This window comes from Siphateles boraxobius, unplaced genomic scaffold, assembly GCF_051911475.1.
Source record: "Siphateles boraxobius isolate OS27281-9 unplaced genomic scaffold, OSU_SipBor_1 11, whole genome shotgun sequence".
NCBI classification, from domain to species: domain Eukaryota; kingdom Metazoa; phylum Chordata; class Actinopteri; order Cypriniformes; family Leuciscidae; genus Siphateles; species Siphateles boraxobius.
The window spans coordinates 7,597,887-7,618,758 of NW_027508711.1; the positions used below are offsets into that span (position 1 = coordinate 7,597,887).

At 37.6% G+C, this 20,872-nt stretch overlaps 1 protein-coding gene across 5 annotated transcripts in view; it reads right to left on the reverse strand.

Moving 5' to 3' along the window:
* Positions 1–394: 394 nt before the first annotated feature.
* The window catches only part of ssh2b (slingshot protein phosphatase 2b), a 51,070-nt gene continuing 30,592 nt past the window's right edge, over positions 395–20,872 (reverse strand). For 3 of the 5 annotated variants that reach the window (XM_077195203.1, XM_077195195.1, XM_077195187.1), the window contains 13 exons: positions 13,662–13,780; positions 13,506–13,570; positions 13,082–13,203; positions 12,930–12,995; positions 12,764–12,829; positions 11,726–11,920; positions 10,899–10,992; positions 8,752–8,880; positions 8,619–8,665; positions 8,335–8,481; positions 7,105–7,305; positions 4,236–5,112; positions 395–2,921 (listed from right to left, as the gene is read on the reverse strand). In XM_077195203.1, the coding sequence (XP_077051318.1) occupies positions 1,623–2,921; positions 4,236–5,112; positions 7,105–7,305; positions 8,335–8,481; positions 8,619–8,665; positions 8,752–8,880; positions 10,899–10,992; positions 11,726–11,920; positions 12,764–12,829; positions 12,930–12,995; positions 13,082–13,203; positions 13,506–13,570; positions 13,662–13,780 (3,427 nt within the window). In that variant the 3' untranslated portion in view covers positions 395–1,622. Of the gene's footprint in view, positions 2,922–4,235; positions 5,113–7,104; positions 7,306–8,334; positions 8,482–8,618; positions 8,666–8,751; positions 8,881–10,898; positions 10,993–11,725; positions 11,921–12,763; positions 12,830–12,929; positions 12,996–13,081; positions 13,204–13,328; positions 13,571–13,661; positions 13,781–20,872 lie in introns of all 5 variants that reach the window. The other 2 variants (XM_077195212.1, XM_077195219.1) reach the window with 1 other exon arrangement.

Consider the following 20,872-nt stretch of genomic DNA (forward strand, 5'->3'; position numbering starts at 1 on the left):
ACATACACTCAATTTAGAGTCCATTTTTTGTGTGTGTTTATCTGTGTGTATTCCTAGCGACAAAAGTACAAGGTCTGGGACCACTTCGATGAACACTCCAGGGAAGGATGCGGGTATACACCTGTTCTGTGGATGTCAGGCATTAACTTGATTGTCCTTCATGATTACTGGATAATGATTATTTTATAGAGACTGGACTCACAAAGAGCGATTTCTATTTATATATTCATTACAAATTTTTTTTAATGAAAATTTACCATGACATTTTATGATAAAAAATTTAAATATCAAAAATAATCCTTTTTAAATAAAAATTTAAGTGTTCTGGGTGTTTTTTTAGGTCCGTGGGAACCTGGTCATAAAATACCCGCCTCCCCAAAATACCAAAAAATAGTTTGTGAATTTGAAATCTTCTTTAATTGTCACAGTTTAAGCACAATAAAAAGAGAAAATATTTTTCCAGTCTTACAACAAACAGAAAGACACATTTCAGTTTTCTTTCTTTTCTGCACTGTACAACAAACACCCTTTACAAGCAACTCTAAAATACATACTCTGGGAGCATGCTTCCAGAATACAAACCACAGTTTAAAAAAAAAAGTAAAACAATAATAAAAAGTGCATATTAAAATACCCCATGTCTCTTTTTTGTTGTCCCTTTAATAAAACAGAAAATGCTGAAGAAAGAAACTGCACTGAAAACAGACCAGAAATACACACACGCCCATGTTTAAGTATACATATCATACACATCCACAAAATATACATACGCGCACTGAGGCCCATAAACTCTACATTCTACGAGTACCACAGAACTGATCCCATTCTCATTAAACCAACATGCATACACATTAATCTCACATCTGTAATAATTTTATACTCACAATTACATGTCATTCTTTTCTGTATGTATTTAAACACCCTCATCTATGGCTCTCCTTCAATCCCCAACACACACACACATATATTCACACACACCTCCAGAATCCAATTCAGCAGAGAACATTGTGGTTTTTGTTCATAAAACAAACAGGTAAAGGATGAAGTGGCAATGTACTACCATAGTATGCAAAGAGCGACCTGATAGACACTGTGCAAAAAGTATATCAGTCACAGCACTTCATTGTTCCTACAGAGCAGCAATTTTTCTACTCAAATGATGGGTCAGGATTACACAATTCCTATTTTTTGAGCCATCAATCCCACCAAAAACATTAAAATCACATTGTGCTCTAAAATGTCCACATTTTGTTTGATTTCTGGTTGGATAAGGCCCACTGAGGTATGCGTGGCAAGTTAAACGGATAGTTCATCAAAAAAATTACAATTCTGTCATCCTTTACTCACCCTCATGTTGATCCAAAACTGTAAGACTGTTTCTTATGCGGAAAAACAAAAGATATTTTGAAGAATGTTTTTATCCATACAACGAAAGTCAATGAGGTCCAACATTGGTTGTTTTGGACCCCAAAGACTTTCAACGTATGTTCCACAGAAGAAAGTCATAAAGGTGTGTATTGACAGTAAATGTTGGCAGAATGATCATGTTGGATAAACTATCCCTTTAATCACAAATTCACTCTTGCAAGCACAAACATACACTCACACATACAGAATAAAAGTCACATAGTGTGGTAAGGGTTAACAGTTCGTTTCTTCAGCCTCCGCAGGGGATGTGTCCTCCCATACTGTTGTCGTGTTGCCGCGGGTATCGAGTCAGGAGCAGGTAACGGGGCGTAAGCTGCCTCCTCCTGTGCATTATCCTCCCTCCAACATTGATTGGAGGATGAGGAGAGTGGCAGTGGTATGGGCATAACATCACAGTCACTATACTCCGCCTCTTCAGTCTCATCATTATTCTCTTCGTGTCTAGGCGAATGAGATCCAGTGGACGAAACAGGAGAGGCAGAGGAGGAAGGGAGAGCAGGAGTGCAACGAGGCAAAACACACTTCTTTTTTGAGGTATCGTCACTGTACGAGTTGGGCCGTGGCTTATTGGTGAGAGCAGGGAGTAAGGCGGGAATCAAGTCAAGCTCGTTGAGGTCAAAGGTCGAGAGCTCCAACGACCCAAGCTTGGCCAACGAGGCCGAGCGCTTCATCATTGAGGGTGGGGTCAGTCCAGCCTGCCGGATCCGAGCCTCCACTTCTTTGGTCCTCTCTCGCGTCGCCCGGCCCTTTCTATGCTCCCTTCTTGACCAAGGCTGGCTGAGCCTCCTGTCCGAGCAGCCGCTCACCTGCCAGAGGAACGCCCCAAGCTCTTTCAGGGTCTCCCAGGTTTCTCTCATGTCCTTTGGACAGCGTACCAGGGGACAGTCAGAGTCAGTGTAACTCTCCTGCTCGGTGATTCCCTCAAGGTTGAGAACCACAACTGGAGAAGAGCTAGATGAATCGGAATGGCTTTGTCTGGAGTGCGTGAGGCCGGTGTTCCTGTGCTCTCCCTCCCTGAGTCGTCTCTCGCTTTCGCTTCCTGTTAGGTCCTCTTCAGCCGAAACACTCTCGTCTTTCTCCATCTTGTCCGTGTTGTTCTGAGGCTGGTGATGGTGTGTTGACACAGTGCTTGGATCAGGTGTGAGGTGTGTGTGGGTTGAGGTTTCCTCAGTTCTCTCTCTGCTGCTGGTGTTGACGGGGGAGTGTCGCGAGGGACATGCAGGGGCCGAGGACACCAGTGCTACTGACGAGACCACCTGCTTGATCTTCTGCTCAAGCTCCCTTGTGGCTCGCCGCACGGTACCCTTTGGCCAATCTTTCCCATGCTCCATCTTCTCAGTTTCAGCTTCTGCTGATGTGGGTGGAGTGAACTCCTCTTCCTCACTGCTGCTACTGGAAACAGGTTGGCTGGTAGGAAGGGGGGGAGGGGTTACGCTGTGCTGTATGGACTCCATTTCTGAAACTATGTTATGGACTGAGACACTGGAGCTCTCCTGTAGCAGAAACATAGGGGCAAGGGGTTGTCAGTTGCATTGAATATGTATGTCCATTACTTTGTGATTTAAAGGTGAAGTGTATAATTTTTGTGCCTCTAGTGTCATAAAGCAGAATTGCAAAAATAAATAAAATGTGAACAATGTTTGCCCGTGCTAAACCTTGATATTAGGGTGTTGCCAGGGCGTTACCATGTAATTGCTATGGCATTCTGGGTGGTAGAATAAATTCATACTCTATAAAAAATTCACTATAAAAAAAAAACAGGTGACTTTTCTGTCAACTAGTCATGTGACAGAGGAGTTACCTTAGAGAATAAAAGAAAACATGTTTCTCTGGTCATTCTAAAATGTGGGAGCCAAAACCTGACAGATGACTGGCTACTATTACTGAACCATCAAGTACATTTAATAAAAGAGCCACAGTGGCTTTCCAGTGCTTCAAACTTCCATTTACATTAATATTTTGCACCAATTTCCCCAGAAGCGACAATTTTGTTCTTTTAAACACATGGGATGTAAACACTGCTTTATTCCCAAGTTGTTTTTGGGACTTTCAGATTTTTGGTATAAATTAAAATAAATTTGCAACTGGGATGGATACAGCTACTATTAGAACTTGTCAGTTAGTCAATAAAAGGTTTGGTGTTCTTTTAGTATAAATGGGAAGATGGAACAGGAATGGGTAAAGGCATTTTAAATGTCACAAAATTACACGCTTCCCCTTTCACTCTATGTTTGCATAAAACTCCAATGCAACTTCAGCATATTGATCAACACCATGACAGATGAATGATCCCATGCAACATTTCTCATCAACAGTGGGTGGCAGTGTGGGGCATGAGACTTCACTCAAACATGGTTATGATGAGACACGATATGAGAACGGATCCTGATTTTAATAAAGTTTAACACTTACTCTCTGGAACGTTATTGCCTTGCTGCAGGACGATAACATAATATTAAGACAGATACATTCAAAGATTTGTCCAGCTATCTAATTAAGCATTTTAAGTCATTCATAGAGATTTATTTAATTTTGTATTTTTCTGCAAGTAAGAAATTTAAAGTAAGTTACATTGAAAATTCAGTCATCATTTACTCACCCTGTTGTCCCAAACTTGTAAAACTTTCCCCACTGACTTTTATTTTATGGACAGTATTTAATACATGTGTCCCACAGAAGACACAAGTAAACACAAGTCGTACAGGTTTGGAATGACATAAGGGTGAGTAAACGATGACAGAATTTTCAATACTAATACGGGAAGTTTCAAACACTCCACAATCCCACCATTCTTCATTACCCCTTACCTTTTTCTGTTCCTCCTCTTTAATAGGGTTGTCAGGAAGTAGCCGTTTGGTCTCTACGCTCGGACTTTTGTCCCGAGGTGCCTGCTGCGACGCCTGCTCAGAAGTCCCGCGGATCTGACCCTCCTGAGAAAGGCCCTGGAACTTCTCTCTGGCACTGAAGAAGTCAATGCGGTCTGTGCTTAGAGTGGAGGGAGGGGTGGTAGATGTGGCACTGGGGTGGTGGTCTTCATCACTGCTGTGACTTAACCTCGCACAGTCTGTCTCCGTGTTAGGCACTTGCTGGCTGAGATCCTGCAGCCCTGAGGAGGCCAGGGCCTCTGTGCATGGTTCAGGAGTCCTACTCCTAACGTTCATAGATGAGAGGACCTTTGGACTAGACTTTTCCAAAGGCACAAGATTGGACACCTCAGGCTGCTCAGGCAGTACTTGATTGGCCTTTGCATCTGAGAGAAGCCTGGGGGACGAAGGTGGGTGATGTACAGCGGTGGGTGGATGAGGACGACACAGCGAGACCATCTCGGTAAAGGTCAGAGTGGTGACATCAGACCTTGCATCTGGGACCACAGTGGCAGCCCTGGGTCTTGGGATGAAGGGGGTCTCTGTGGGTTCATGGAGGTTGTCGTCTAGGTTCCCCAGGCCGTTGTAAATGTGAGTATCTGACCAGAGTGTCGTATCAGGCGTCGCCTGCTCCTTAACTCCAGTGGGTGTGAGAGTCTGCAGTAGCTCCTGTATCGAGGGTGACGTCTGGCTGAAGGTTTGGTTACGGGAATTGGAGCGTCCGAGAGACTGTGCAGCAGTGGCCTTACAGAGCGGCTCGTGGTGGTCCGACAGATCACTATCCGAGTGGGAACGCCACAACTTATTGTGTCTCTGTTTGCTAGTAAGGAGAATAGAAAAAAGTAGAGTAAACAAAACATGCAGGAAGTGGCAATAACAATACAATCAAAAAGGAGGCATAAGTTTATGGAACTAACCGTCAGTGGAGCAATGTATAAAAGAACAAGAGGTGTACAATACAATTTGGTGGCTGATATATTATTTGACAATAAAAATGAAAAACTTACAGAAGATAATTCTAACTGATAAAGTGTGACTGTAGTTTCTTGCTGTATTGTTTTTTGTAGTAACCTAACCTAACCAGTCTCATGTGTCAATATGCATGTGTGTAAACAGTTTGTAAGCATGAGCTGAAAGAATACCATGTTTTTAGCCTAGTTGACGTCACACAACAGATCTAAGCAACAAGTTACGTTGTGTTTGGGCTAGTTGTAAGTGAGATCATCTGCTGTAGGTGACAACATGCCATTTTCATATTCTGTGTTTCACACTGCACAAACAGTTGATTATTGGTCATTGTAGTTAGGCCAGAATTTCCAGTGCATCCCTAAGATAACAAGTTTAAAATATTTGCTTAAAAATATGATGCCATTTTTGAAGCAAAATACTAATGAATCATAACACAGTCCTGCAGAAGAGCAACAAGTCACTCGCAGCACATTTGTCTTATTTCACACCCTCTGCTCTAATCAGCAGAGCGACTATTGATTGTGACAGCACATTATTTACAGACTTACAGTACACGACAGCTTGCGTTATCAGACAAAAGAAATGTCAACTATGGTATAAATAACTACCAAAAATGAATTGGCAGTTTTGTTCATCTCAAACCAAGGAAAACAAGATTTTTCTGCTGAAATAAAAGAGTTAGCATTAATAGACATACTACTGTTTAAAAGTTTGGGGTCGGTCGATAAGAATGCTTTTGAAATAAGTCTCTTGTGCTCACCAAAGCTGCATTTATTTGATCAAAAACACAGTAGAAGAAGTATTATTGTGAAATATTATTACAATTTAAAATAATTGTGTCCTATTTTAATATATTTTAAAAATGTAATTTATTCCTGTGATGCTAAGCTGAATTTTCAGCAGCCATTTCTAATCAGTGTCACATGAACCTTCAGAAATCATTTAATATGCTGTTTTCTTTCCTCCTTCTTCTTCTTAATTTTGTTAAGAATTTTTTCGTCTTAATAATGTTTAATACAGTTGTGCTTCTAAATATTTTTGTGGAAACTGTGATTTGCGTTTATTCAGGATTCTTTGATTAATAAAAAGTTCAAAAGAACAGCATTTATTTGAAATAGAAATCTTAAATGTCTTACTGTCACATTTTTGATCAATTTATTGCATACTTGCTGAATAAAATAATGTATTTCTTAGAAAACAACAACTCCAATTTGAACGGTAGTGTACTTTAAGTTTCATAAACCCAGATAATTTATGAAAACTAAGCTGCAAAAAGGTCAGATTAAAATAGTCACGATTGTGTTTTTTACATTTTTACAATTTAACGATTTTAAAATGAACATATTACTACCTAGTCGCCTACATTTACAGATTCAGTATTCAGCAACATGACCCGCCACCATTGGGTATGCGACAAATTAAAGTTTGAACTGTTTTAAATGGGTCAGAGAGAGAATGGAAAATGATGTAAATATAAACTTAAGGGGGAAAGTTTTACGAATGTGCATAATATGGATCCATCTTTGAATTGAGTGGTTTTGTCAGACCTGCATACCCACCCACACCAAAGCCCACACGCACAAACCTAAAATCTCTGAGACGCAATCACACGATCAAAGACGCAAAAGTTACTAAGTGGAATGTGGTCGAACAGCCACTGTAACTTCTCAAAGAATACAATCAGAGCCCTATAATCAACTGTGAAAAGAACAGTGTCATTAACATGGAGGTGAACATGTCTACGGTCATTTAAGTGAGTGGCATACTTACATGTTTAAATATTTGAATGCATGCTGACATTTCCTACTATTCACATCTATTCACTTTCAAATGACATATTTACCTTGCCACCAGGATTCCCTGATACTCTTCCAGCTGTCTCATGAACGATGGGTTGGGTTTGGTGACAGCCCGCCGCTCTTTAACATACTCAAAGGCCTGCTGCAGGTCCCATCCGTACTCCTTCATGGCATATGCGATCACAGTGGAGGCCGAACGACTGACGCCCATCTTGCAATGCACCAGACACTTCGCCCCTGCTTTCCTGTAGGTATCAGATTAGTCTTGTGTTAAAAAAAATGTATGTAGTGCTGCTAGTACATGTTGGTAAAGAAAAACTAAAACCTAGGTTAACAATTAATTTGAATTAAGACTTCATCTGAAACTTAGAAACCTTTCTTCTGAAAGAAGAGACTTTGAACCTAAAACTACTATTCATTTATACAAATGCTGCGCTCACATTATATCCGTATGACCGTAATTTCGAGTTTCTGACTGAAAACTGTTCATACCTTGTCAAACCTGAATCTGATGAAAATTCTGACTTCTTTTATCCTTATAATTTTTCTGGCTGTTAATTGATTTCTAAGTTCTTATTCGTTTGGATTGTGAGCATTTGTATTATTCATTTGTTTCCTTGTATAAAATTCAGTAAAAAAAAATTGTTGAAAAGAAAATTCTGATTGTGTCGTCATTTAAAAAAAATGTCAGCAATTGCAACAGTAACAGCTAGTTAGACACCTCAACATATTTTAATATGCCAATTTATTATAGTCAGTGTTACAAGGTGTGCCATTTTGTTATATTTTTAAGTGCATCTAAAGGATGAAGTAATTAGTGTTGCACTATATATTAAAAAAATGCTTGCTCAATGTTACAGCTTTCCTACTTTACAATGTTGTGATGCTAAATTAACTTGTAGCATTTTAAACAAATGTATTTTTTTATATATATTTTGAATTTCAATATTGTATTAATATTTAATATAATAATGATTATAATCATTTCATTAGTTATCGGTTGTATTTTATCAGTATCATCCAGATTATTAATTCAGTTATATCCCTAGAATAATGTAGTGATAAAGTATTTTATTCTAAAACCATAGATGGATCCATTATGAGCATTACTAAAATGATTCAAAGTAGAATCTCAGGGTAGTCAACTCACAATTGTGGTAATTCTGACATTACAAACGTGGCAGAAGTAGTTTGAAACAACTTTATAACAATGTCAGCTAGAACAGCAGTGCATTTTACTCCAAAGTGAGCATTAGGAGGTCATTCCCACTCACTTGGCTCTAGAAATGAACTTGTAAGTGTCATTCCAGTAAGCCAGCAAGTCTGTGACCTCTTCATCGTAAACCCGGATATTGTGGTACTCGAATAGCCCTGGAAAGAAGTTATCGATCTCCCTCGTCACATTAAGGATGTATTGCACCCTGATGGTAAACACAAAGACATAGCCGGAAATCTGTATAATCATTAACGCCAGGAACAGATTTCAAAGAGAATATAAAAGATAACAGGTTTATGGCTAAAACAGTGATTTCAAGACGAGGATGTCAACAAAACTCACCCGCTGTTTTGTAGTTCTTCCAGATTAGATGCATTCCATTCAGAACCCTATAATTATTTACAATTCAAAAATGACTGATGGTACAACGTAACTGAAATGTATGATTAAAAAGTGTGGGTGACATCACTCTCACCAGGTAAACATGCTCAAAAATCTCTGTGGGCCTGTCCATCTGCCCCAAGATGACGATCATCTCATTATCAATGTACTCCTTAAACTCCCGTAGGTTACACACCATCTGCATCTCCAGCTCCGTGCGGATCTAAACAGGAGTGTGTGTGCAGGTACAGCGTGATTTGAGTACATGTGAGAAGATTCTACAGAATAGAGGCCGACCGATATATCGGCGAGCCGATATTATCGGCCGATATTAGGCATTTTCATTACTATCGGTATCGGCATTTGTAACGGCCGATAAATTAATATAAAAAAAATGCGGCGTGCGGTGATTCATGTAAGGGTGGCACTGCCAATAAAGCACCTAAAAGCTGTCACAATGAACTGGCAAAATCAATGATATGAATACATCAAATATAGCAAGGAGACATTTTAATTGTTTATTAATAACAAGTGTTTTCAGTCATTGTGGGCTGCAAAGATGAAGCTGAGGATGCGGACTCGCGATCTTTGAACGCGCCAGAGAGAAATGTACATTTCAGAAGGATTACATAAGGAGAGAGCAGTTTGTCTTTCGTTTTGATTTGTTCTGTTTAAAAGTAGACATTTCAATAGATATATTTCTCAGGTCTATACGCTGAGTTTCGGTTCATTTATGAGACATTCATTTATGAGACATTCACGGTTCATTTTGCAGTTCACTCGCCGGCGCCTCCGTTTCGAGATTATCTATTGTCTGTTATATTTACTTCTTATTTATTAAATCCAGGCATTTGGTTGATGAAACATTGATTAAAATTAAAATATAGTTAATACAAAACGAAATTGACTTCAATGAAAGGCTTTGTGACTTCTGTTCGAGGTCTTTGTGAAAGTTTTAAAGCACTTTAGTGCCGCTTGCGGAGCTTGTCACGTCCGTTTTTTTCCTCATAAATGCGAACACGAAAAATAAAATAAAATAATTATTATTATATGTTCTTTGAGAGCCAACCCTTCTTCATCCAGTGGGTAGTAGACTGTTACTTTTGATTTGCGCAGTGTAATTCACTGAATTGATTTCTCTGCTGCCAGCCTCTGTCACGTATTGTGTGAGCTTGTGACTATTGCAAGCGTGCAGCTGAGAAGTCCTGATTATATTGTCTGCTATATTTACTTCTTATTTATTAAATCCAGGCAATTGATTGATTAAACATTGATTAACATACGTGGCGCGAGCGACAAATCTCCGACAGTAAACGGATGGCCCATTCTGCTCTGTAACGGGTGCTTTTCCGCGTCTCGGGTAAACAGCTGTTGCGACTCAAGCGAGCAATAACGGCCGCGTCCGGTTTAGACGCAGTGTTAAAGCTCATTCTCCCTATAACGCTACGTTACAACATCAAGCAATATTCCAATAATTTACATAATTATAACACTTTATATAGGGCCATTTTGCATTAAGAGTAGCCTAGTTTCACGTTTAGTAGCCTAGGTACATTTTGCTTACTACTTATTTAAAATAGTATAAAAGTCTGTACATTATGTAATAAAAAATGCTTCCATCATGATATTATAAATTTTACTTTGGTAAAAAGATCTGAGGTATTCCTTCACTGGTAGAGATTAGAGGAATTAAGACTTGAAATAGAAGATAATGTCAGTGACACTTTTGATATATTTATTGATACAAGTTGTTTTATATAATGTGACTAAATTAAAAGACAAAGTCGTTAGTGAAGATTATGCAACAGTATTTAGATTATAATATAATATAACATGCAGTGCAAACTAGTTTGGTTACAGCTCAAATGTATAATTCTCATTCTATCATTCCCCCTGCCTCCATTACATATCTTTGTCACACAAGTGTTTGATCACCACATTTGAGTGATCATTGCAAAACGTTTATATATTTATTATGTTTAAATACTGTGTATTCTATATACAGTACCCATCAAAGGTTTGAACACACCAATAGGAAAGTGTGTCCAAACTTTTGACTGGTATTGTACTACACATAAATAAATATTGCTATTGTACACATAAATAATATCGGCAGATATATCGGTATCAGGCTTTTTTTTATCGGTATCGGCCCCCAAAAATCAATATCGGTAGGGCTCTACTACAGAATTAATAAAATCATACAGGAAGTGATTTTTAGGATGTGTATTTGCATCCTACATCTTTTGAGGTGACGTTCTCAAGGTCCTTCTGCATCATGATCTCTCTCAAGCGATTCTTGATGAGTCTCTCTGTTCTTTCTCGCTCAGTTGGCCTGGAGACACACAAAAAAAATGTTCACAATTCTGTTGAAGCTTCAAAACCACTCTAAAAAATAAATAAATAATAAAATAAATTTTTTATTCAAATCTAACACGCATCCAACTAGTACAACTTTGCAGGCCAAATATATGAGTAATGAATGGTATTTAGAAAAAACTGTCTTATTTTAAAGTGCCTCTATTATGCTATTTTAAAGGTTCCTAATTTTATTTTGAAGGTCTCCTTCAATAGGGTTTCATGCATCCAGGGTCAAAAAACACTTCAATTTTCTTTGCAGCATCACCTCTTTTCTCACAGTGTCTGAAATTCAATCAAGGATTCAGTCTCTCTAAACCAAGAGCCTGCTCTACTCTAATTAGTCAGATGGCACAATCTTGTGATTGGTCTACTGCTTACAGTGTGTGTCAGAAACAAAACACCCATTACTATAAATTAAATTTCAGCTCCAGAGGCTTCCTCAGCACCTGATATGAACAGTAACAATGGCGTTGGTTTTAGCGTATCAATTCAAGCCCGAGTCCAATAATGAAACATTGTCGAGCACTTTGATCTTTGAAACTTTGCAGACCTTTTATATACACAATCAGCGATATTACACACTACATGAAAGGTAGTATTTAAAAACGCATAACAGGACACTTTAAAATATATATGAAGTCCCATGATGCATAAAAACTGGCTTCAATTCGCTCAAATTGCAGGACCACTGACAAATTAGTACTCACACATCAGAGAAGAGCACAGGCGAGTCTGCGCGGTGGGACTGCACGTCCTGCATGGCGTTCCACTCGTTGATGCGGGACTGATCTGAGGACATCTGGCTCTGGTAGTAGCTCACCCAGGTCAGGAAGAGGCTGCCTGGGAAGTAGTTATGACAGCGGGCCACTTCACAGGCCTTATGAAGAGACTGCAGGGCTGACCTGAGAAAAAGAGGTGCTCCATATCAAAACATGCCACCATATCAAGGTTGGACTGATACCAAAATTCTTTCCTAGGTACAATAATAGCTCAATACTGATATTAATCAAAACCTTAAGTAACAAATGAGGGTCAAGTGATTCAATAAATCAATGTTAATGTCAAAGCACTCATATTAATCGCTAGAATTTTTTCAAAAAATATCATTAATAATTTAATCATACAGTAATAAATTTTTAAATTAGATGCATACAGTTCCCTTTTATGAAAATCAAATTAATGAAATAACCAAAAATAAATAATAAAAAATAGTGGCGCGCTGATATTTCGTCACTGGAAAAAAAAACAAAAAAACATTTAATTAGCGTTTCTCGTGTCTATTTCGTGCACACAATGTGGATAAGCTACAACAAGTAAACATGTCAGCTGTGTGGACAATAACGATTTCTCGAATTTAATTTATCCTAATTTTGGTGAACTGATGTTGATTGTTATATGCAAAAACAAAATGTTACTTAACACTATTTGTAGTGCTCCTTTCATCCTATAAACACAATCATCTCTGTGCTTTGTTACTAAAGTCTCTGCTTTCAAATTCTGTCAATTTTATCAATAAATTCAAACAATAGATGTCTTTTTGGTGCCCTTTAATGTGACGTGACAGATCGCTCTGTTCGCCTCAGTTCAAGCAACAGCACGTGAACTAATAATTTCACGAAACATCACAAAATAAATATGAAAGCCATAACGTCAATTTCACTGTTTCGGTAACAAAAAATAATTTCAGAGCATCACTACTTAAAACTATATTTAATGAATCTCAAGAAGAAAAGAAAAGCACCCACCACATGGCTTGGACTGAGACTGGCTTGAATATGTGTATCCTATTATCTGTAGACACACTGAAACCCCTGTGAAGAAAACAGAGGGGTGAAACACTATCTGAACAACCTACAGTACAGGAGAATCAGAAGTGCATTAGTCAGTTTTTAACAGATAGGCCACACCTACCCGTCACCATCCAGGTGGATCCGTGTGTCGCTCCACAGAGGAAGCACCATGCCTATGGAAAAGGAACTGCAACACCCCCAAAAAATGACTTATTTGCTGTTACAACATTTGATTGGTTTAACTTAACAGTACAAGCAATAGCACACACAAACCTGTCGGAAGGGGTGAAGTCCATGCCCAGCACCACGCTCTCTTCTGTGTCCTGTCTACCATTAGTGGAGACCACCACCATGTAGCGGGTGCACTGGGGGAAGGTGCTCTCCAACCGCACAGCCTGTAGGGAAGGCAGAGAGTCCATTCAGAAAAAAACATTGTTATCAATATATTAGCCTTTTAGCTTTTTATGGAATTTTTAAAAATACTTTTATTAAGCAAGGATGCATTAAATTGATGACTTACATCTTCACGTCTTAGAATTCGCTACGGTTGCTGCAATGCATTTTGGTATTTTATTATCAAAAAAGTATTCACGCAGTGTGGCTTGATTTTTTCCAAAACTGTATTGCCTACATGGGCAGCTCTCTAGGTTTTGGTAGAGAGCTAGTAACTGTGTGTGAGATTCTGTGTGGAGCTCACCAGGCGGATGTTGTCCTCTGGCCGCAGTAAAGTGAACATGGTCTGCAGGTGCTGCTGAAGGTCCCCTGCACAAAGAGTAAAATCGTTCATTAATCATAAATGGTCATATGCTTTTTATTTCCTTGTTTGCATGTGTTGTCTACTGGATGCCCATACCTGCATGTTTGCTGCGCTGTCCTGTAATTCTGGAGGAGCAGGATGAGGAAGAGGAGGAGCCATTCCCACGTGGAAGAAAAAGGGCGGCACCCTTCACTGTTAGAAAGCTCTCACTGATGCTGAGGACAGAGAAAGAGACAGAAATTGAGATCATGTGTATTTCTTAATGTACTGTCCAAACTTTTGGGGTCACTAAGATCTTTTTGAAATAAATAAATACTTTTATTCAGCAAGCAAATATTTCTTGAGCACCCAATCAGTATATTAAAATTATTTCTGAAAGGAGTGTGTACTCCTAAATAAGTTAATGAAAATGAGTGTGTGAATTTGGACACTAATGGGCCAGGTGTACTTCATTTTCTATTTTCCACTCCGTCTTGCGCACAGTTGAATGCACGTGCCTCTGGCCGCGAGCACGGAAAGACGCGTTCGGCGCGTGCGCACTAGTTATAGATTTCAAGTGCTCAAATCACTCGCACATGTGCTGTTGTTCACGCACCGTCCGCACAGACACTAAAATTGTCTAAAACTGCACTAAAACTGCGCACAGACAGTGTGCACGGATGTCCACGGACCCTCCCGATGGTGAATATTACGTCTCGGAAACAATGCATGGACCGTCGCAGAACCTGGATAGCCGAAGTATACTTTTGCGCCTGAAGCAAGGTTATTATAGTTTTGCTTTTTTAAATTAGTTTTTATTTTAATATCGTTTTCAAATTTGCTTTGAATTTCAGTTTAGTTTTAGTTCGTTTTATTAATGGTTTTGTTAGTTTTAGTTTAGTTTTTATTTTGCAAACACATTTCTATTTAGTTTTTATTTTATTTAGTTTCAGTTTTAGTTTTAGTAATTATAGTTTAGCAGACCAAACAGAACACTTCCAGTGTAGACCAAAGTGGGACGCTTAATTTCAGCAAAGTTTAATGTTTGCCCAGATTACAACTCTCTTGAGAAGACATCTTAATAATAAAAATAAAATAATAGTTTGAGATTGAACAAAGCACCAAACAAATGGAACTTAAAAGTATACAAGAAAAAAATATGAAAAATTCAGACAATTTTTCGGTTCGCGTACCAAAGTCAAAGTACCCAAAGTGATAAGATAAAATAAAAATTCTGCATCAAAATTTATAGACAAGTAGTTTGTTTAGGCATGGTTTGTAAGGAATTACAAACCTGCGCACATATATTCAAACGCACATAACTATAGAATCAATTCTTAATGCGCATGTGAACGCCATCAGCGTCTATCACAAGTTCACGTTTAAACTTTAAAGTCTGTTTAGAGAGAACGGTGTCGTCTTAGCGGCCCCTAATTTAATAACAAATGATCATTTAGACGGAAGTGAATCAATCAAAACTAACTTTAGCTGGAAAAAACATTTTTCAAGAGCCACTATAAAACCAAACCAATCTCTGTTACCTGAAATTATATGTTTATCTCTGTAAAGCTGCTTTGAAACAATCTACATTGTTAAAAGCGCTATATAAATGAGGATGACTTGACTTGACTTGACAATCTAATTCATATTAAAGATGAAATCTTGTTAAACGTGCCTAGTTTACTTTTTTTCAGCTGTAAATGTGGCAGAGTGACCACTGGTACATAAAAAAAAAAAAAAAAACAGCTCAATTCATCTGACTACAGCCAACACAACCTGCTGTGAAGCCAGTGTGATTAAATAATGAAGTATCTATGCTGTGTGTGAGTGTGTAGCCCATATGTTTTTCTATCCTGGTGGGGACTTAAACCTGAATACACACAGACTCATCGGGACTCGTGTCACTGTGGAGACCCACATTGAGGTAGGCTACACAAGGCTATAAATCATACAAAATTAGCTTTTTTGTAAATGTAAAAATGCAGAAAGTTGTGTGATGGGTAGGTTTAGGGGTCAGGTTAGTGTAAGAAGACAGAATAGTTTGTGCAGTATAAAAAACATTACGTCTATGAAGAGTCCCCACAAAGATAGTGCACCAGAGTGTGTGTGTGTGTGTGTGTGTGTGTGTGTGTGTGTGTGTCCTGGTATTCCATACATTGCGGGGAAATGTCTCCACGTGGATATTATTAGCAGTAAATGTTTTATAAAAACAAAGATAATAACAGCACCTTTCAGCCTGTCAACCTCCATACAAACATGACATCTCAAACATAGTAGCCTAGAACATTAAAGTTTTTTTTGTGCTTGACGAACTTGTTTTGCTGTCGCACCCGCGTCTCGGAAATGAAACGGCATTCTAAAAATGCTGCGCTCAAGTTAAAAGAAGTCCAACTTGCCTCTTATTACCTTGTGTTATTTCCCATTCCACTGCAACAGATGTATCCTTTATGAACAGTGCTTAGAACTAGCCATGTGTTCTACCTTACGGTCCCTCATTGAGCGCGTCACAGCAGGACAGTGGTTAATCGCCTCAGAAACTTCACGCGTATGAAGCGCCATATCAGCCACGGGTCAGATTTTCCACCAAAGTAAAGAGCTTAATAACGAAAACTATTATTTATTTTTGCTAATTATTATTTTATTTCAGTTAGTTTTTCAGTAACTGTTGTTAGTTTCATTTAGTTTTAGTTTTTCATTTATTATGAATTTTTAATTTTATTTCAGTTTACGAAAATGTTTTTTGACCAATAGTTTTAGTCTTAGTTTCAGTTTTCGTTTACGAAAATAACCTTGGCCTGAAGTCCTGCAGATGGGAGACTCACTTCTAGTGAGTTGTGGGGATTTATTAGGCCCAATTCTCACTTCGAATGGGTTTTCTCTAGTACCTAGCCATTGAATTAACATTGTTTGTAAATTCGTTATTTAGGTGCATTATGGGATTGAATGAGTGCACTAATTCAATTGATAATATCCATTATGGTTTCAGACACCACTACAAATGGCTGTCCTCTTAAAATGTGCATTAATGGATTAGGACACAGCCCTGGTCTCTAACTATGAATTAGTGCCTTTCTTAAGTGAGATTTTTTTCAGGTGAAAATCATAAGTCTAACTGCTTACTGCGTGATTTGTATCCACAGTATTCCTGCGCCCCATGACGCTTTGCGCAAATTATGGGTGTAACTTCCGTTAAGCTGTAAACAATCAGTGAAAGATTAGCTCTATGGATGCAATAATATATATATTTAAACCGTGTACGATGACATTACATTATTCTACTCAACCTTCAACCATTGAACATTAAAAGGATATTTAAAAGTGTAAAAGCAACAACAAGGTACTTTCAACAGACCATGAATAATCCCAAAAGCATCTTTCAACAGCAAAATCGGTCGGTTAAATATCACTGTGGTAATCTGTATTAAGTAACATACGTAGCCTTAATAATAAAAAAAATGTTTTACTTCAGCATTACGTGATATAATTGTAAAGTGATTTCAGTCATTTTGACAGATAATAAATTATTATAGTATTTCCCTGTGAAACCAAACCTTGAAAGAGACGTGAGGATTTGGGGAGGGAAAAAAAGAGATTCTTCGTGCATTCCAGTGAATTATTAATGGTATACACTGTAAATTAAATCGGGAGAACAGACCAAAAATGTGAAGTATATGTTGACCTTTATCATACTATTACAGCGGAATTCAAAAGGAAAAAAGAAAATAATCATGAGGAAAAGAATGCAGAGCTCTTGCTATAGATTTTCTTGTTATAACATGTCACGTTAAAATACCAAGTGTTACGTTATTCTCATGTAATTCTTAGATAAAACATGAAAGAAAACTGATAGCTCATTAAGTCAAACTGACTAATAAGCTTTATTTGTAGGGCAACCTTATGATTTGAAATGATTCGTTTCAGTCTTTTTGAATGGAAGTTCCCCAAACCGGAAGTGCCGCCCATAATTCAAAAAGCATGAATGCTCGTCATGAATAAGGTGGATATGTACATTTCTGAAATCTATTACTTGGACACAGTCGCCCCTGATAACAGATCACTCTAAACTGTAGTATAGACACATGCATTTTCTGTAAAGCTGCTTTGAAACTATATATTGTGAAAAGCGCTATACAAATAAATGTTAATTTAATTGAATTGAACTTCTTAAGTCCTTAAGCGCTCCTGGGATGTGTGTCAAGACTTTTTGGGTGGAAAATACAATGGACTTATTGAACAATGTTTCTCCCTTTTTTCACTTCCTTATAAAGGCAAAAATCTTGTTTAGCTCTAATTAATCACAATGAATAGCACAATGAATGGCAAAGAATGCACAATAGGTGTGGAGATTATGCTTTATCCGTGTATTTTATCATTCCCGTGCTGCAGCAGAGAATGATGGGAAACGTAGTTTGGTTTCCTCCTTTTAAAATCAGCAAAATGAGTCGTGCTTTTTCAGGCAAGTTTCATAATTTTTCATCAATGGTAGACAAAATGTATAATTTAAATAAAAAAAACTACATCACATTATGATAAATAACAAATTGCCTTTTAAATCCCCACTAATGAACAAAAAATAAAGCTAAAACGAAGAGAGGCAACTTAAAAATCTACAGAAATTAATGTTTAACATTATCTTAAGAGACCTATTAAGCTTTTTTAAAATTCTAACTTTCTTTAGTGTGTAATTTTTGCTGTTTGAACATTAAAATGGTCGGCAAAGTTGCAAAGCACAAAGTCACTCCAATGGGAATTTCTCTCTCTATATCAGTAAGCACCGTTTCTGAACTCCCAGAAACACCTTGATTATAGTCTTGAGTTTTCTTCCGGAAGCATACATCACAATATTCCTCATGTAAATTATTCCTTCTCAAGGGATACGGAGGGAAAAGGGACGAGGCCTGGTTGAGTTGCGTCAGTCGTGAGTTGAAACTTGCGATTATGGTAAGGTGTGTGACATTTACAAAACAAGCTCAAACCAGTTGACCAATCACAACACCATGGTCCAGCCGACCACTCAGAGCACACAGCGATTTTCGAAAGAAAGAGTTTCATAGAGAGAAAAACTAAACAGAGTGTTACAGACAGACTGGGAGAAGTAAAAATGCAAAAATGTAAAATATATGAAGAATAAGGTGTCTTTGACCATTCAAGCATAAAAACCTATAGTAAACCCCAAAAACAAAATCGGGACTTTGTAAAAGGGCATAACATGGATTCTTTAAATAATGTGGGTGGATTTCCCAGAAGTTATCTTCTGACCTTTTAAATACTATTTGCCGGCACTAAGAAATTAGATTTCATTTTTAAATTAGCCATCTTAACTGTGTCTATCATGCGAAAGAAACACTGTTATTTCTATCTTTTCTATGAATGTCTCTGATGCGTTTTAAATCCTGAGTGGAACATGAGACACTGAGTTCAGTAGGGAATATGGGAGGACTCCTTTTTGAACGCATTAGCTCACACATCGAACTCTGTCCAGGACACAAACAAGAACTCTCTGTTCCCCATCACTGCGACAGCTGGGGGATCTGTGTGTGCGAGTTTTTGTTCTTTGAATAATACCAAGCAACATATCTCCTTCCAATCAATGACATTCAGACTATGCAGACTGTAAAACAAGAGCGAGTGTGAATAGCAGAGAGAGCAGAGAAGTGAGAGAAGCACAGATTCATTTGTGTGTGCGCGTCTGCTTTTGAGTCATGTGCATAACCATATGTCTTTTTATGAGGGTGTTATTGTGTGTCAGCTCAAAAGCGTGAGAATGAAGTATTATGGGAGTGTGTACATGTGACTTTTGTGTGTGTCTATTGTGTAAAGTCTGTTGCATCTCTTCAATGATCTGTTGTTAATCATGAACCTGTTACTTTATTTTTTTATTACTACTATAAAGGAGTGTTTCTATATGATTTTTTTTTTTGCAGCATATTTGGGCCAAAGAGCTTTCTAAATAAAAATAAAATATAAAATACATTCTGTGCTCTAAATGTTTCTGTGCTACAAAAATGTATTTTAAACAAAAGTTTGTATGAACAACTAGTCAGTAATTTGAATGATTTAAAGAGAAATTGTACACTTTACAATAAGGTTTCATTTGTTAACATTAATTAAATTAGTTAACATTAACATAGTTAAAATGTATTATTTAATGTGTTACCATTATTTACTATATCATTATTTATGCACCCACATGTCAGTTTATGATAAAAATTTAAGTCGCTATTCTGGTCCCCTTCATTGTAGCTTTCAGATGTCATCTGCACTTCCACATATTCACACTTTCTATATGACATGCACGCCCAGTTCAAATACAATACAGCGGTTACATGCAGACAGCAGTGTGGAAGAAATGGAAGTTGAGACAGATCTTTTCTTACGTATTGTAACGAGTGGAACGGACGGATTATTATAGAGGGGGAAAAAATTAGGGAGGTCAAGAAGATCACCAGAAGATGAACTTATGACATTTTGATTAAAAATTATGAGGTAAAAATAAATCAAATAATAAATATATGCATGGATGTATCATTCACAGTAAAATCATTTAGAAAATAAATGCCGACTGAAAACTGGAATACTTTTTTTTGTGTGATTCATAGACGAAACAGTATACAGGAGGGTGAATCAATAATGACATTTGATTTCTAGATGATTTATTCCTTTAAGTTTTAATAACCTTTCAAATATACATTTTTAATATTGGTTTCAAAAGCCCTATACGGACAGGACTAGTTTGAATTACAATTCTTATCACCCGACGTCTGTGATTCAGATGAAACTAACATCTCTGTGTTTATTAGAGGTGGAAGTGTGTGTTTTTTAAACGTAGGCATTACAGAAGGTCATCTGCTGTGCTTGTGTGCATCACGTATGAAGTATAGGATTTTTTTATGAATTATTCATCAATCTTTTATTTATAATTAAAACCCTATTTAAATAAACTTCATATAAGTTTATAGAAGTGGATGTTTATAATTAACCACATAAGTGAGCAGAGATGTCTAGACGTCATGTGAACGCCATCAGCGTCTATCACAGGTTCGCGTTTAAAGTCTGTTTAGAGAGAACGGTGTCGTATTAGCGGCCCCTAATTTAATAACAAACTATCATTTAGACGGAAGTGAATCAATCAAAACTAACTTTAGCTGGAATTTCTTTTTTTCAAGAACCACTATAAAACTAAACCAATCTCTGTTACCTTCAATTATATGTTTATCTCTGTAAAGCTGCTTTGAAACAATCTACATTGTTAAAAGCGCTATATAAATGAGGATGACTTGACTTGACAAGAAATTGACACTGATATTAAGATGGGCAGTCGTTGCAGC